A 17639-nucleotide genomic window follows, 5' to 3' on the forward strand; every position below is an offset into this window, starting at 1 on the left:
CTCTGTTTCTATAATCAGGGCTGGCGGATGTGAGCACACAAAATAAAGGGGTAGGTCTTACTTTGTATCTACACTGGGATTTCCTTTTGGTAGGTCCTTTCTTGTCAGGAGCTCTGTCTCACTTGCTTTATAAATGTGCCGTCTCCCTTTGTTCTTTAGTAAGTCTTCACACCTATATACCAAGTGAGACCATTTCAAACAAAAAAAATCCTGGTGCTTTCTTCACGGGCTAATTAAACAAATGTACAATAGGTTGCAACACCAACAGGACATAATTGACTAAATTTAATTTTAAAATATTGAATCCACTGTAACCATCCATTTGAGGTTGGTAAGACAAGGGGTACATGGCCCCGAACAGCATGGTGGACCAGGGCGCCAGACATCTGGCTCTCCCTCCTCTGCTCCTCCTCTTTTTCTTCCTACTTGGGGCCTTCACTTTGGGGTGACTGAGAGTGTTCTCTGCAGGCCTCTCTTCTGGTTCCTAACTGAGGGTGGTGCACAGTGAAAGGCAGGAAGGAAAGTATTTGGAGGGTAAAGGGTTTAAAACAATTGAATATGGCCACAGCTGAAGCAAATGTTCATTTTCAACTCAAAATTCGACACCTAAATGATTCTTGAAGACTTTTAATAAGGTTGGCTTGTAAAATACGTTATCCATTTTGCTAAATTGCAAATAACTAGTTCTTAAAGGACAGAATTTTAGTATCACCGTATCTGCCATGTGAAATCAAGTGAGGCTATTACAGATTTTCTCTTTCCTTTGCAACATGATGACTGCATTCTCCGACAGCACAGCTGAGAGAGAGGTGTGTCTTCTAAGAGTGTCTTTGATGTAGGGAGATGATTGCTCTTGCCTTAACTCCAGTGATGTCCCTGAGCTTCTTTCTACATTGCATGGCATCAGAGGTGTCTGTTCTGAGCAAAAATATTCCCTAACCTGTCTGTGACTTTCCCCGTTTAGAGAACACACATGTAATTTCCCCCAGGTGACCTTCTCAATAACTCCGAGAAGCAAGCAGACCAGGAGGAATTTCCCCCCATTTGGCATCCTCCCTCCTGGCCAGGCAGGGGACTCACAGCCCGAGTTCTTCCCTCACTACCTCCCCTGGCGTCCTGTTCACATCAGAAGGCTGTGACAAGCATGCCTGGTGGGTTTGATGCTCTGGCTTCTGGTTTTCTCCTGAAGGGAAGTGCCTCTACCAGGCGTTACTCAGCCACCCACAGGCTGGGGACCACGTGCTCCTCCAGGCAGGGCGCCTCTGGCAGCCCTGAGCCGAATCCACACACCCGGTGCCGTGTAACCGGCTGGATATCCCTCCCAGCAGAGCTGGAATCCCTCCTGCATTCTTGACCGAGTAAAGCTTGGACATATTACCTCTGAGGCTCTTCCTTAAGAAGACTCACTTTAGAGGGAGTTTGATTTCTTGAAAAACTTAGCAACATTCTAAATGTGATCAGGAAAGCCAAATAGAACTAATCATTTTCCTCTGTGCTCCAGAAAAATCACTGGGCACCTGAAGGAGGTTGTTGGGCACTGAGATCCTGAAGGCGAGGAGTGTTCTGCCCTTGATGTGTGATTGTGTGGTCTTGGGGATGTGGCTGTGGATGAGTCTACAGGAAGGCAGACCCTTTCCCCAGGGTTCGGATGTGGTTTGTCTGGGTCTGTGGTCAGCTCTCAATTCCTATTACATAAAATATTAGCCTCTCATCCTCTCTCTGAGCAGTTGAGTAATTTTCCATCAAGCCATTTGGATTTAGAGTATGTCCCAAAGGAAATTATAATTCCTGTATTATTTAACCCTCCTCCCTTTACTCTGTGTGGTGGCCTCACATTGTCTTCCTGACAGCACTCATATTAAGTCATTGATTGAAACTTCAGGATTCAGTGCTGCCTCTGACATTACATGAGATGAATCACTTCCCGTAATCTCACCCAGTCCCTACTGACTATGTTTCCCTTAGAAGGAGCCATGCATCTGAAATCGTTAAGCCTCTGTATGTCATTAGCTCCCTCGCCCCTCTGTTCAGATTAGGAGCCCCATTTTCTAGGCTGGAGCAAAGCCCTGAAAAACAAGCAGTTCAGCAATAAACCCTGTCTGTGAGTGTCCTATATTATTCGGAGAGACAAATGCCATTGCCTGTTTTCAGAAAGTGTGAGAACACGGAGAGTCATAGAGATTCATTAACGCTGAGGGCCGGTGGTAACAATTTGGATGGCCATAGCCTTTCTTCTCAGTCTCTCCATTTCCTGTCCCTTCCATTGTTAAAACTCAGAGGCCTCCTGGTCCTCATCATACATCTGTTTGGTGCCTACCACATAGGTCCTCCTATTCTTTATGTTCTAAGACAGCCTTGCTGACCGACACCTAGTGCAGAATAAAAATGAGGCCTCAGGGAACCAGCGAGAATATGGGCAAGCTGACAATGCTTGATCAAGCGAATGAGATGGGTTTTGACCCAAGGAGGGCATGGAGTGGGTGCTCAGCACTTTGTTCCCCAAAGTGGAACCAGCTGCTTCTGAAGAGCCAACGAAGGCACAGTGCCTGGCTTGCCCCCACCTTCCTCCCCACACACACGTACTCACATAGTTTTGGCCTATTAGTCATATTATTTAAACAAACTTACAGCCTAAAATAATTAATAGGACACTTAATTTAACTCAGTTTTGGTATGAGATAGGGCAAAAGAAAGCCATTGAGCAGGGCCTTTCCAGGCGTGCTGGCGGAGAATGTCCACTGGCTGGAAGTGGGGAGCATGGCCGCCCTCACCCTTTCCTCCTAGTGGGTTTGGCCTAATCAGAGTGAGGATGGGTGGATAAGAGCTTCCACATCAGATTCACACCTACCCTGCTCCTGCCCACCCATGAGGGGACATTTCCTTGTGGAATATCTTGAATTTGGCTGGGCAGCATCTGCTTACTTGATGTCAAGACTTTCCCTTGATCCTGCTTTTTATTCTAATGATGACAACTTGTATTTTTTTAATCTTCTTCCAAAGCAATGCATAGTTAATATAATTTGGAAATTAAAGGCAAAAAGAATATAAAAACAATCCATAGTCCCATATTTCAAAAGTAACCACCATTTATATTTTGATATTTATCCTTCTAGACTCTTATCTCTGCTATGTTGATTATTTTTCCTGAAAACAAAAATTTTTGTTTCTCATTATTTATGACAGTTGCAAAAAATTTTTTAAATGTGGAGAAAGTGACAATTCCACGGGAGTTCTTTTCCCTGAGGCAACTATTAACAGTTTGGTGCAATGGTTTCCAGTCATCCTTATATATTCACAATGCTAATAACAAAAATGAAAATGTAACATACTTTCTGTTTGTGACTTTTTTTCCACTTAACAAGATAGCATTTGCATCTTTGTGTGACAAGGACACCTCTTGTTTCTTTATTGCCTGCTTAGAATTTAATTATTCAGGGGGTCCATAACTTATGTGACCAATTCCCTCCTGAAGATAGACACCTGTTGCTTCTTGGTCTTTCCTGCTCTTCTTCCTGGGTTCCTTCCAAGATCTTCTTTCTGGTGTCCTTCAGGTAGGTAGGTAGGCCTCTCCTGTACCTCACTCTTTGGGTGCCTTCAGTACACCCGAAAAACTCTACTCCCCACAGCTCTCTCCTCCTTATTGTTCTTGCTGAGAGATTATAGTTATAGACTGGACCACGACCAATCCTAAAACAGGAGAAATAGAGCAAACCTCTGAAAGGAAATAGATTGTATCCACTTAGTCTGCTCTGGAGGGAGGTAGCAATTTGAGGCATAGTTGCCAATCAGGTGGTCGACAACATTGTAGATTTCACAGCGCCCAAATGGTGACTACAACCTTGTAGTGTGATTTCAAGATGAGCCTCTGAGAACCTGGCCTCACAGAACTGACACATCCACACAGGTGCTGGCCTCATATTTAAAGATAATTTTGTTTGTGGTCTCCCAAGAAGCCTTTGTCCAATGTCACTGCTATTGCTCAGGCCATTTTTTTGTGTGTGGTAAAGTACACACATAGCATAAAATTTACTTTAATTTTTTTTTTTTTTTTTGCTTGAGGAAGATTAGCCCTGAACTAACATCTGTGCCAGTCTTCCTCCATTTTGTATGTGGATCACCACCACAGCATGGCTTGATGAGTGGTGTAGGTCCACGCCCAGGATCCAAACCTGAGAACCTGGGCCACCAAAGTGGAGCACGCTGGACTTAACCACTACAGTACAGAGCCAGCCCCTATTTTAACCATTTTTAAGCATAAAGTTCAGTGGCGTTAAGTTCATGCATGTTGTTGTACAACCATCACCACCATCCAGCTCCAGAACTTTTTTCCATCATCCCAAGCTAAAACTCTGTACCCATTGAACACTACCTTCTCATTCGCTCTCCCCCTCAGCCCTTGGCAACCATTCTATTACTTGTCTCTATGAATTTGACTACTCTACGTACCTCATATAAGTGGATTCATGCAGTATTTGTTCTTTTGTGACTGATTTATTTCATTTAGCATAATGTCCTCAAGGTCTATCCATTTTATAGTCATGCATCACTTAATGACAGCGATACATTCTGAGAAATGTGTCTTTAGGTGATTTCATCATTGTCTGATCACCATAGAGTGTACTTACACAAACCTAGATGGTATAGCCTACTACACACCTAGGCTATATGGTTCTGATCTTATGGGACCACCATCGTATATGCAGTCTGCCGTTGACCAAAACATCATTATGCGGCACATGACTGTGTAGCGTATGTCAGAATTTCCTTCGTTTTTAAGGCTAAAGAATATTCCATTGTATGTATATACTACAGTTTGTTGATCCATTCATATGTTCGTGGACTTGGGTTACTTTTACTTTTTGGCTATTGTGACTAATGCTGCAATGAACAGGGGTGTACACATATCTGTTTGAGTCCCTGCTTTCCTTCTTGTGGGTATATACCCGGAAGTGGAGTTGCTGGATCATACGGTAGTTCTATTTTTAATATTTTGAGGAACTGCCATACTGTTTTCCACAGCAGCTTTACCATTTTACATTCCCACCAACAGTGCACAATGGTTCCAATTTCTCCACATCCTTGCCAACACTTGTTATCTTTTGGTTTTGTTTTTTCTTCTTTTGATAATAGCTATCCTAACTAGTATGAAGTGGCCAGGCCAATTTTTTAATCTCTCTTCGGAACTACCTTCTGCGTCTTTGAGCCAATCTTTGAAAAGTATCACATGTGATGAATCTTGATCCTTTGAAGAGGAATTTGACTAATGGAATTTTCTATTTAGAAATAACTAAAAATCTTTTCGCACTTTTAATTTTTTCTTGACAATTTTCAAAAGGATCTGAAGCAGCAATGGTCAAAAGTTATTCAGAGTGAAAGCTGGGTGATCAAGGTGGTAGATACTGATTGTTGCAACAAAATAAAGTTTAACACCAGGCAGCTGGTGTCCTTAACTTACCCTTACCCTGAAGGCCCTGGAAAAGACTAGTTCCCAAAATGGTGTGCCATGATGGTATGGCTGGAACGAGGTCACTATATTCCCAAGATGCCTTCTTTGAAGGACAACGCTTCTGGATAAACAAACTGATTATATTTTCTTTTATTTTTTTTATACCCTTTGACCAACATTTCCCCCCACCTCCCACTCTGTGGCAACTACCATTCTCCTCTCTGTTTTTATGCCACATGTAAGTTAGGACATACAATATTTGTCTTTCTCTGTCTAACATTTCACTTAGCATAATACCCTCAAGGTCCATCCATGTTGTCACAAATGGCAGGATTTCCTTCCTTTTTCCAGCTAGATAATATTCCATTGTGTGTATACCACATGGATATCACATTTTCTTTATTCATCCATTGATGGACACTTAGATTGTTTCCATTTCTTGGCTATTGTGAATAATGATGCAGTGAGTGATTTCATTTCCTTTGGATATATACTCAGAAGTGAGATTGAAGGGTCATATAGTAGTTCTAATTTTAATTTTGGGGGGAACATCCGTACTGTTTTCCATAGTGGCTGTACCAATTTACACTCCCACCAACAGTGCAGAAGGGTTCTCTTCTCTCCATATCCTCGCCAACACTTGTTATCTTTTGTATTTTTGGGGTGCGTGTGTGTGTGTGGTAAGGAAGATTGGCCCTGAGCTAACATCTGTGTCAATCTTCCTCTGTTTTATATGTGGGATGCTGAAACAGCACGGTTTGATGAGTGGTGTGTAGGTCCAGACCTGGGATCCGAACCCGCAAACCCCAGGCCACCAAAGTGGAGCGCACGATCTTAACTACTACACTACCACGCTGGCCCCCCCTTGTATTTTTGGTAATAGCTATTCTAACAGATGTGAGGTGATATCTCATTGTGGTTTTGATTTGCATTTCCCTGATGTTTAGTGATGCTGAGTATCTTTTCATGTACTTGGTGGTCATTTGCATATCTTCTTTGGAAAAATGTCTATTAAGTCCTCTGCCCATTATCTAATTGGATTATTAGCCTTTTTGCTATTGAGTTTTGAGTTCCTTATTTATTTTGAACATTAATCCATTATCTAATATGTAGTTTGCAAATATTTTCTTCCATTCCATAGGCTGCCTCTTCATTTTGTTGATTGTTTCTTTTGCTGTGTGGAAGCTTTTTAGTTTGATGTCATCCCATTTGTTTATTTTTGCTTTTGTTGCTTGTGCTTTTGGTGTCATATCCAAAAAAACCATTGGCAAGGCCCGAGTCGAGGAGTTTTTTTCCGTACGTTTTCTTCTAGGAGTTTTATGGTTTCAGTTCTTATATTTCCATTTCAGGTTAATTTTTGTGAGTGGTTTAAGATAGAGGCATGTGGATATTCAATTTTCCCAACACCATTTATTGAAAAGATTATCCTTTCCCCATTGAGTATTCTTGGCTCTCTTGTCAAATATTAGTTGATCATGTGTACTATATTTTCTAAATTATAAGTCCAGCTGTATGACTTCATAATCATACCTAAGTTTTGTCAATTAAATTTAATTAAAAATCATATTGTTTTCAGAGTTTGGGGACATTTTTCTGATAGTACACCTTACAGTAATTAGAGAAACCTGAAGGTGTAAAAGAGTGTCTTTATTGTACAAGCTCCAGTTCAGTATATCAAGACTGAACTGGACTGTGGTGTGGCCAAGCTTATCATCCTGGGTTGGACAGGGGTCAATTCTGAGGCATGCCAAGGGGCTTCCTGGTCAGGAGTTGTTCCTTTACTCACTGACTTGAGCAGGACAGTGTCCAAATGATTAGGTTCTCCGTGCTATGTGAGGCTCCCAAATATCAAAGGCCTGTGGAAATGAATTACGTGGAATAAAGCCCAGCTCAAACTATCAGGGCCCACAGGACTCTTGAGATCCATTCCATGGGAAGAAGAACAAGAGACAAAAAGCTGAGAAATGCCCATAGGGCCGGCTTGGACATCTCTGTAGACACAGCAGCCGTCAAGGCCAGGGTAACCCTGATCTCTCTCTCTCTAGGGAGAATGTGGACAAGAGGAACTCTGCTTTCCTAATATGGCCATTCAAAGAAGTTGACACTGGAGATTTACAAGAGCAGAGACAGGAGAACCCTAGAAGGAAGAAAAAGAAACCTGCCAGGAGGCTGCCTCTCCAGGAGATGGTGTCCTTGGACTCGGAGGACTCTTCTCATGGCATCAGGTCCCAAGAGTCCTACCCCAAGAAACACCCCAAGCCCAAGGTGGGAGGTGGGGTGGCATCGTTTATTTCTGGAACATCCTGAAATCTCTCTCAAGAATAATGCACATGAGATCACTCCCCAGTTTCCAGGCCAGTTTAGGTCCCAGTACAGCAAAAAAACTCCCTTAAGTAATGCTGACATCCACTTCCCCAGAGAAGGTCCTCGGCCTGGGGTCTAGGAAGCAGCCAGCCACACCATCGCCGCCACACTTCCACCTCGAGCAGTCCTGCCCTGCCCTCGTAGAGCCACCCATAGCAGCAGAAGGCTGAGGCCCATCTCTGAGAATCCTTAAAGCAGTCTAGTGGCAACTATGTTTAAGAGAGCCAGCGTTCCTCCAGGGCTGTACAGACCTCAGCCACTCGACACTGTGGAACTAGCCCCTCTGCTGAGGTAAGAGTGCCCTTTATTCTACCTGTGACCTCCCTGTTTGTACAAAAGTTAGACTTCTCCAACATCCCCCACCTGGATCTCCTACCTGTTTGAGCTTATCGGTTCTGGCTTTTCCCGACCATTCATCATCCTATTATTTTCCCTGTCCTCACAAAACTGTGCTCCATCTCCTGGTAAACTCTCCATGCCCAGAAGTTTAATCTGACAGATTATTGTCATAGGATCTTCAGATTTTTTGGAAGTCAATGTAGTTATAATCAAGGCCTGCAGTCTTATTTTAAATTGATTACTTCATCTGAATTAGGGATTTTATCACTTACTGTTAGAACCTAAGAACTTGTCTGAGATCTGCAAAACTGAGAATTCCCTATTTTTTTTGTTTTCTGGAAATTTTTATTGAGCCCTCCCTAATTATTTTTGTCTATAGTCTGTTGTAGGTACATCTAATTGAGCATGGAACCAGAATAAAAACTCTTAGGTTGAAAACGTTTCAAAACTCCTGGGTTATTTATTTATTACTGTTTTCTTTGAACACATCTCAGCAATTACATATAAAATGACATATATGGCTTCTGTTTGTTAATTTCTTAGTGAAATCAGCTTCACTAATTTCAAAAATGAAATAGCTCTCCCAAGTTCTCTTTTTCGAGTCAGTAATAGCCCCTAGATAATAATAGGGTACAGATTATTAATAAGAAAAATATTGGATGCTTTCTGCAAATAGAAAAGATACAGCAGTGTTCTGATACTTCAGAAAGTTGCAACCTAATTAAAAGTGGTGCTCAGAGAGGATAGTGTCAACATGGTGGTGTAGACGGACTCTGAACTGACCTCTTCCCATGGACACAACAAATTTACAACTACTCTTGAACAATTACTCCTCAGAGAGAACTGAAAACTTGATAAAAAGAATCCCCACAGAAAGGGACAGTCCTGACTGAGTTGGAAGAGGCAGAAATTCCTGTCTGGAGAGGAAAAAAACCATCTTCTGGCTGAGACACTTCACGGCCAGCCAAGAGCAATCTTAAAGTATGACGCTTTCCCAGCAAGAGCAGGGGATCTGAGCAGGGGAACATTACCCCAATAAGCAGCTTTTGAACTCAGCACAACCAAGACAAAGGTCACAATATCTGGCTTTTCTGGCTATTAACTTCAACAGGGAATACCCCCAGAAAAGCTATCGGACATAAGGGAAAAAAGCCTGCTCTTAAAAGGCCCACGCACAAATTCACCCATTTAGGAGAGCAACCTAAAATCACCAGAAGAAAAGATGAGCAGTCCTTTGGTGAAAATGGACTCACTTGATAGGCTCTTCGCGCATCTCAGTGAGAGATGAGGCCTCCCCAGGCTAGGACCACCTCCCCAGGGGACTGAGACAATGGCAGCAGCCATTATTGTGACCTAGTACAGCTGTGCTGACACAGACACTGGCAAATGCCATTGGAGTTTGTCCCATGGCCTGTTAGCACAGGGGACAGCCTCACCTACTAGAGCACTGATTTAATCCACCTCAGCCAGAGCAGGCAGCCCACCCTAGGGACTGGCCACACCCAACAGCAAGCCCTCAGGGAATCTTGTGGGCCCTCATGGGGGGGGCGGTGCCTGGAACCTCTGCAGCCCGGCAAGTGGGTCTGCCTCTGTGGAGCAGGGAACGTACAAGGTGCAGGCCTGCATTGGTGGAGTGTGTGGGGCCTCTGCAGTGGGGCAACTGGGTCCATTTCAGTGGGTCAGGGTGCATGCACAGGGCAGGACTGTGTTGACAGGATGTGTGACCTTGTGGGTGGTGCGACTTGTCAGCTTCAGCAGACTTGTGCTTCTCAAACAGCCACATAGGAGATTGGCCCCAAAGTCCAAAGCCTGAAACAATTGGGTGCGCCCATGCCTTGGGCCAGCCCCACTCAGCTGCAATCCTGAGATCCTGACAACAGCCTTGCAGGCCAGAGGCCTATAGCAATTGCAAGCCCCTGAGCCTAGCAACCAGCCATAGTGGAGGCCTACTCACTTAACAGAAAACTGCAATAGGAATGTGCTATTACATCTTGCAACCAACTGTGCTGGGGCTCCCCATGCCCAACAAAGTGACTGAAAGGTCTATAGCAGCCACACGCAGCTGAACATTACCACCAGCTGGCCAGGGGGACAGCATAACCTCCCCAGGCACCTGCAGCAAGAGGAACCCTGCCACAACAGAAGGACATATGTAGCCCACACAGGAGACACTCCTGGAACATTTGGAACTGGTGACAAGAGGGAAGCACACTGCAAGGCCTCACAAGGCATCTCTTACATAAGGCCACCTCTCCAAGATCAGGAGACGTAGCTAACCTACCTAATACATAGATAAAAGCACAGAGAAAGAGGCAAAATGAGGAGACAAAGGAAAACATTCCAAGTAAGGGAACAGGACAAAACCCCAGAAAAAGAACTAAATGAAACAGAAATGAAAAACCTACCTGACAAAGAGTACAAACTAAGAGTCATAAGTCACTCACTGATCTTGGGAGAAGAATGGATGAACTCAATAAGAACTTCAACAAAGAATTGGAAAACATAAAAAAGAACCAATCAGAAATGAGGAATACAATACTGGAAATGAAAAATTCACTAGAGGGACTCAAAAGCAGAGTAGATGATACAGAACAATGGATCAATGAGCTGGACGAAAGAGGAAATCACCCAAGCTTTAGAAGATATAAAAGAAAAAAGAGTTAAAAAGAACAAAGATAGTCTAAGGGACTTCTGGGACAACATCAAGGGCACTAACATCCATATTACAGGTGTCCCAGAAAGAGAAGAGAGAGACAAAGGGGCAGAGAATCTATTTGAAGAAATAATAGCTGAAAACTTTCCAGACCTAAGGAAGGAAACAGACATCCAGTTACAGGAAGCACAGAGAGCACCAAACAAGATAAAACCAAAGAGGCCCATACCAAGGCACATTATAATTAAAATGTAAAGAATTAAAGGTAAAGAGAGAATCCTAAAAGCCACAAGAGAAAGGCAACAAGTTACATACAAAGGAAACCCCATAAGGTTACTAGCTGACTTCTCAGCAGAAACCTTACAGGCTAGAAGGGAGTGGCACTGTATAAAGTGCTGAAAGGAGAAAACCTACAGCTAAGAATACTCTACCCAGCAAGGTTATCAGTCAAAATGGAAGGAGAGATAAAGAGTTTCCCAGACAAGCAAAAACTAAAGGAGTTTATCACCAAGAAACCAGCCTTATAAGAAATGCTAAAGGGACTTAAGTGGAAAAGAAAAGACCACAAACAGGAATAAGAAAATTATCAAAAAAAAAAAAAAGCAATAAAATCACTGGTAAAGGCAACTATACAGTAAAGGTAGCAGATCAACCACCTATGAAGCTAATATGAAGGTCAAATGACAAAAGTACTAAAATTATCTGTTTCTATGATAAGAGGGTAACATATATATATATGCATAAAAAAAGAGGTTAGATATGATATCAAAAACATAAAATGTGGGAAGAGAAGAGTAAAAGAGTAGAGCTTTAAGCAAGAGGTCAAATTAAAGAAACCACCAACTTAATACAAATTGCTATACATATAGGTTATTATATATGAACCTCATGGTAATCACAAACCAGAAACCTATAATAAATACACAAAAAATTAAGAGAGAGGAACCCAAACATAATACTGACGAAAGCCATCAAACCACAAGGGAAGAGAGCAAGAGAAGATGAAAGGAACAGAGAAGAACTACTGAAAAAAAACAACAATAATCACATAGAGACAGAGATTGGATTGGTGGCTACCAGGGGGGAAAGGGGGAGGGAGGAAGATGAAAGCAGTGATTAGGCACATGTGTATGGTGATGGATTGTAATTAGTCTTTGGGTGGTGAACATGATGTAATCTGCACAGAAACTGAAATATAATGATGTACACCTGGAATTTATATAATGTTATAAACTAATGTTACTGCAATAAAAAATAAACAAAACTACTAAAACATCCAGAAAAAAAGTAACAAAATGGCAATAAGTACATTCTTATCAATAACTACTTTAAATGTCAAAGGACTAAGTGTTCCAATCAAAAGGCAGAGAGTGGCTGATTGGATTAAAAAACAAGACCCATATATATGATGCATACAAGAGACACACTTCAGACCTAAAAACACTCACAAACTGAAAGTGAAGGGATGGAAAAAGATACTCCATGCAAATGGCAATGAAAAGAAAGCTGGGCTAGCAATACTTATATCAGAAAAAATAGACTTTAAAACAAAAACTGTAACAAGAAACAAAGAGGGGCACTACATAATGATAAAGGGAACAATCCAAGAAGTGGATACAACACTTGTAAATATGTATACACCCAACATAGGAGCACCTAAATATATAAAGCAATTATTGACAGACATAAAAGAAGAAATAGACAGCAACACAATAATAGTAGGGGACTTGAACACTCCACTTACACCAATGGATATATCATCCAAACAGAAGAGCAATAGGGAAACATTGGCTTTAAATGACACATTAGGCCAGATGGACTTAGTAGATATAGATAGAACATTTCATCCAAAAACTGCAGAATACACATTCTTTTCAAATGCACGTGGAAGATTCTCCAGGATAGATCACATATTAGGACACAAAACAAGTCTCAATAAATTTAGGAAGATTGAAATAATACCAAGCATCTTTTCTGACCATAACGGTATGAAACTAGAAATCAACTACAGGAAGAAAATCAGAAATGCCACAAATATGTGGAGATTAAACAAAATGCTACTGAACAACAATTTGGTCAATGAAGAAATCAAAGGAGAAATAAAAAAATACCTGGAGACAAATGAAAATGAAAACATGACATGCCAAAATTTATGGAATACGGCAAAAGCAGTTCTAAGAGGGACATTTATAGCAATATAGGCATACCTCAACAAACAAGAAAAACCTGAAATTAACAATCTAACAGTGCACCTAAAGGAAGTGGAAAAAGAACAACAAACAGGTCCCAAAATCACTAGAAGGAAGGAAATAATAAAAATCAGAGCAAAAATAAATGAAATAGAGACTGAAAAAACAATAGAAAAACATCAAAGAAACTAAGAGCTAATTCTTTGAAAAGACAAACAAAATTGACAAACTGTTAGCTAGACACAACAAGAAAAAAAAGAGAAGGCTCAAATGAATAAAATCAGAAATGGAAGAGGAGAAATTACAATGGACACCTCAGAAATACAAAAGATTATAAGAGAATATTACAAAAAGCTATATGCCAACAAATTGGATAATGTAGAAGAAATGAATACATTCTTAGAAACATACAACCTTCCAAAACTGAATGAAAAAGAAATAGAGAATTTGAATAGACCAATCACCAGTAAGGAGATCAAAACAGTAAAAAAAAAAAAAAAAAAAGTCCAGGACCAGATGGCTTCCCTGGTGAATTCTACCAAACATTCAAAGAAGAGTTAATAGCTATCCTTCTCACACTCTTCCAAAAGATGGAAGAGGAGGGGAAGCTTCCTAACTCATTCTATGAATCCAACATTACCCTGATACCAAAACCAGACAAAGACAACACAAAAAAAGAAAATTACTGGCCAGTATCACTGATGAACGTCGATGCAAAAATACTCAACAAAATACTAGCAAAACAAATACAACAATACGTTAAAAAGATAATAGGCCATGATCAAGTGAGATTTATTCCAGGATGCAAGGATGATTCAACATCTGCAAATCAAGCAACGTAATACACCACATTACCAAAATGAAGAATAAAAATCACATGATCATCTCAATAGATGCAGAGAAAGCATTTGACAAGATATAGCATCCATTTATGATAAAAACTCTGAGTAAAATGAGTATAGAAGGAAAATACCTCAACGTAATAAAGACCATATATGACAATCCCACAGCTAATATCATTCTCAATGGACAAAAACTGAAAGCTATCCCCCTAAGAACAGGAACCAGACAAGGATGCCCACTTTCACCACTCTTATTTAACATAGTATTGGAAGTCCTAGCCAGGGCAATCAGGCAAGAAAAAGAAATAAAAGGAATCCAGACTGGAAAGGAAGAAGTGAAACTGTCACTCTTTGCAGATGACATAATTTTATATATAGAACACCCTAAAGAATCCAACAAAAAACTTTTAGAAATAATAAATGAATACACTGAAGTTGCAGGATACAAAATAAACATACAAAAGTCAGTTGCATATCTATACACTAACAACGAAGTAGGAGAAAGAGAAATTAAGAATACAATCCCATTTACAATCACACACACACAAAAAAATCTAGGAATAAACTTAACCAAAGAGGTGAAAGACCTGTACACTGAAAACTATGAAACATTGTTGAAAGAAATTGAAGAAGACACAAAGAAATGGAAAGATATTCCATGGCCTTGGATTGGAAGAATTAACATAGTTAAAATGTCCATACTTCCTAAAGCAATCTACAGATTCAATGCAATCCCTATCAAAGTTCCAACGACAGTTTTTTCAGAAAAAGTACAAAGAATCCTGAAATTTATATGGAACAACAAAAGACCCCAAATAGCCAAAGAAATCCTGAGAAAAAAGAACAAAGCTGGAGGTATCACACTCCCTGATTTCAAAATATACTACAAAGCTGTAGTAACCAAAACAGCATGGTACTGGCACAAAAATAGACACACAGATCAATGGAACAGAATTGAGAGCCCAGAAATAAACCCACACATCTATGAACAGCTAATTTTGGACAAGGGAGCCAAGAACATACAATGGACAAAGGAAAGTCTCTTCAATAAATAGTGTTGGGAAAACTGGACAGCCACATGTAAAAGAATGAAAGTAGACCATTATCTTACATCATACACAAAAATTAACTCAAAATCGATGAAAGACTTGAATGTAAGATTTGAAACCATGAATCTTCTAAAAGAAAACAAGGCAGTACGCTCTTTGACATCAGTCTTAGCAGCATATTTTCAAGTACCACGTCTGACCGGGCAAGGGAAACAATAGAAAAAAATAAACAAATGGGACTTCATCAAACTAAAAACCTTCTGCATTGCAAAGGAAACCATCAGCAAAACGAAAAGACAACCTAACAATTGGGAGAAGATGTTTGCAAACCATATATCTGATAAGGGGTTAATCTCCAAAATATATAAAGAACTCATACATCTCAACAACAAAAAACCAACAACCCAATTAAAAAATGAGGAAAAGACCTGAACAGACATTTCTCCAAAGAAGATATACAGATGGCCAACAGGCACATGAAAAGATGTTCAACATCATTAACTATCAGGGAAATGCAAATCAAAACTACAGTGAGATATCACCTCATATCTGTTAGAATGGCTATAATTAACAAGACAGGAAACAACAAGTGTTGGAGAGGATGTGGAGAGAAAGGAGTTCTCATACACTGCTGGTGGGAGTGCAAACTGGTGCAAGCACTATGGAAAAGAGTATGGAGATTCCTCAAAAACTTAAGAATAGAACTACCATACAATCCAGCTATTCCACTGCTGGGTATCTATCCCAAGAATATGAAAACACGAATGCGTAAAGATATATGCACCCCTATGTTCATTGCAGCATTATTAACAATAGCCAAGACTTGGAAGCAACCTATATGCCCATCAAGGGATGAATGGATAAGGAAGATGTGGTATATATACACAATGAAATACTACTTGGCCATAAAAAAGGATAAAATCTGGCCATTTGTGACAACATGGATGGACCTTGAGGGTATGATGCTAAGCAAAATAAGTCAGAGGGAGAAAGTCGAATACCGTATGATCTCGTTCATAAATAGATGATAAAAACAGCAACAAACACATAGAGACAGAGACTGGATTGGTGGTTACCAGAGGGGATTGGGAGAGGAAGGAGGGTGTGAAAGGGGGATTAGGCACATGTGTATGGAGATGGATTGCAATTAGTGTTTGGGTGGTGAACATGATGTAATCTACACAGAAATCGAAATATAATGATGTACACCTGAAATTCATATGTTGTAAACCAATGTTACCACAATAAAAAAAAATTTTTTTTAATGTGTTGCTCACATTCCTGAAACCTAGGAGGTCACCAGGGTAATGGAGAAGAAATTGAAGAAGGAATCCTCTTACAAATGTATGAAAGAAAAAGGGACATCAGTTCAGCATCAGGCTAAAATTAGTAATGCACTGAGCAAGGAATTGAGGAGTGAGGAAATGATCCAGAAAAAAAGTAGAGGACAGTGTGTGGGAAGGCATGCTGCCCCCCAGAACCTAGAGGTTTCTCCCAGGCAGGAAGGCTCTAGAGCAGTTATCTGGTTTTGGTCTGCACAGTGGAGAGCTGGTGGAGTAGGAAAGAAACCATTCATCGAGTCATAATCATTCATTCATGTACGCATACATTCATGCAAGCATGCATGCGTTCATTCAGTTATTCAACAAGCAGTTGAGTGCTGACAATATGCTAGGCTCCAGAGAGATACCATCAGACATTTGGAAGGTAATTACCTTCTCTATTCTACCTCTCTTCATCTCCACTTTATTTTTGGACGAATCACCGTTGTCTGGTTTGGGGGCATGTGCAGGGATGAAAAACTACAGGACAAATATACATAATAATAGTTTGTTGATATTACATTACAATGCATAATATGCCGTGTGACGTTAAGTGATACGTTCAATGTATTGTCCTTCATTGGCAATGCCCAGTTCAATATGATGGGGAAAATTGCAATAACAGCAGTGTATTTCCACTTCCAGCTGATATGGAATAAAAAGAGCCAGATTTCACCCCCAAACTCCACCCCACCTGAAACAACTAAAACACCTGATAAAATGTATGTAATCAGTTTCTATAACATTGGACAAAGTCAATGAAGTACAGTGATCTCTGGGAAATAAATGAGTTCTCAGCTTACTCCCTGGGGATAGTTTCCAGGCTGTAGCAAAGGGAGCAGGTACCCGGGGAGAGCCCTGGCAGCCTCTGTGAACGGAGGAGATAGAACCAGAATTCTAAGCAGACCAAGGCAGCTGGAGTCCAGAGGATAGAGCACTGGAGAGGAGACAGCTACACAGAAAGAACTCTGGAGATCTGTAAAGAAGCCCCCTTGAGTCTTCAACCCTGTACTGATCAGTACATGGCTGTGAGGCAACTACTCAAGCCTGGGGAAGGAACCTCCCAAAAAGATTAGAGGGAACAATCCCTACAGCTCACACAGGGCTGGGAATATCTCTTGTTTCTTCCAGTCAGAGTAGAAAACCTCGTTAGTCATGGGGCATCAGGTAGAGTACTCAGAAGAGGTTTGCCTCAATAGTGGAGCAAAATTGGCCTTAGACTAAACACTTCTCTGGTCCCATCTAGTAAAGCTTTTAAAAGCAAGCCCTAAAAGAGTCAAACTGTTTTCAAGTAACCTGTGTCCCAGAACAAAGCCAAGAATATTTGTAGGGATAAAAAAAAAAAAAATATCCACCACCCAATAAAGTAAATTCACAGTGTCTAGACTCCAATCAAAGATTATCAGGCATGAGAAGAAACAGGAAAATATGACCC

General features: G+C 40.8%; 2 protein-coding genes across 2 annotated transcripts in view; both read left to right on the forward strand.

Annotated features, from left to right (window-relative positions):
• The window catches only part of VWA3B (von Willebrand factor A domain containing 3B), a 188826-nt gene extending 180845 nt beyond the window's left edge, over positions 1-7981 (forward strand). The window contains 2 exon segments of the mRNA XM_087426182.1: positions 7492-7720; positions 7722-7981. Of these exon segments, the coding sequence (XP_087282308.1) occupies positions 7492-7720; positions 7722-7889 (397 nt within the window). The 3' untranslated portion in view covers positions 7890-7981.
• CNGA3 (cyclic nucleotide gated channel subunit alpha 3) overlaps positions 1-17639 on the forward strand; it is a 97128-nt gene that overhangs the window by 1287 nt on the left and 78202 nt on the right. The window lies entirely within an intron of this gene.

This window comes from Ceratotherium simum, chromosome 40 (assembly GCF_057802395.1).
Source record: "Ceratotherium simum simum isolate JZ-2026a chromosome 40, ASM5780239v1, whole genome shotgun sequence".
NCBI lineage: Eukaryota > Metazoa > Chordata > Mammalia > Perissodactyla > Rhinocerotidae > Ceratotherium > Ceratotherium simum.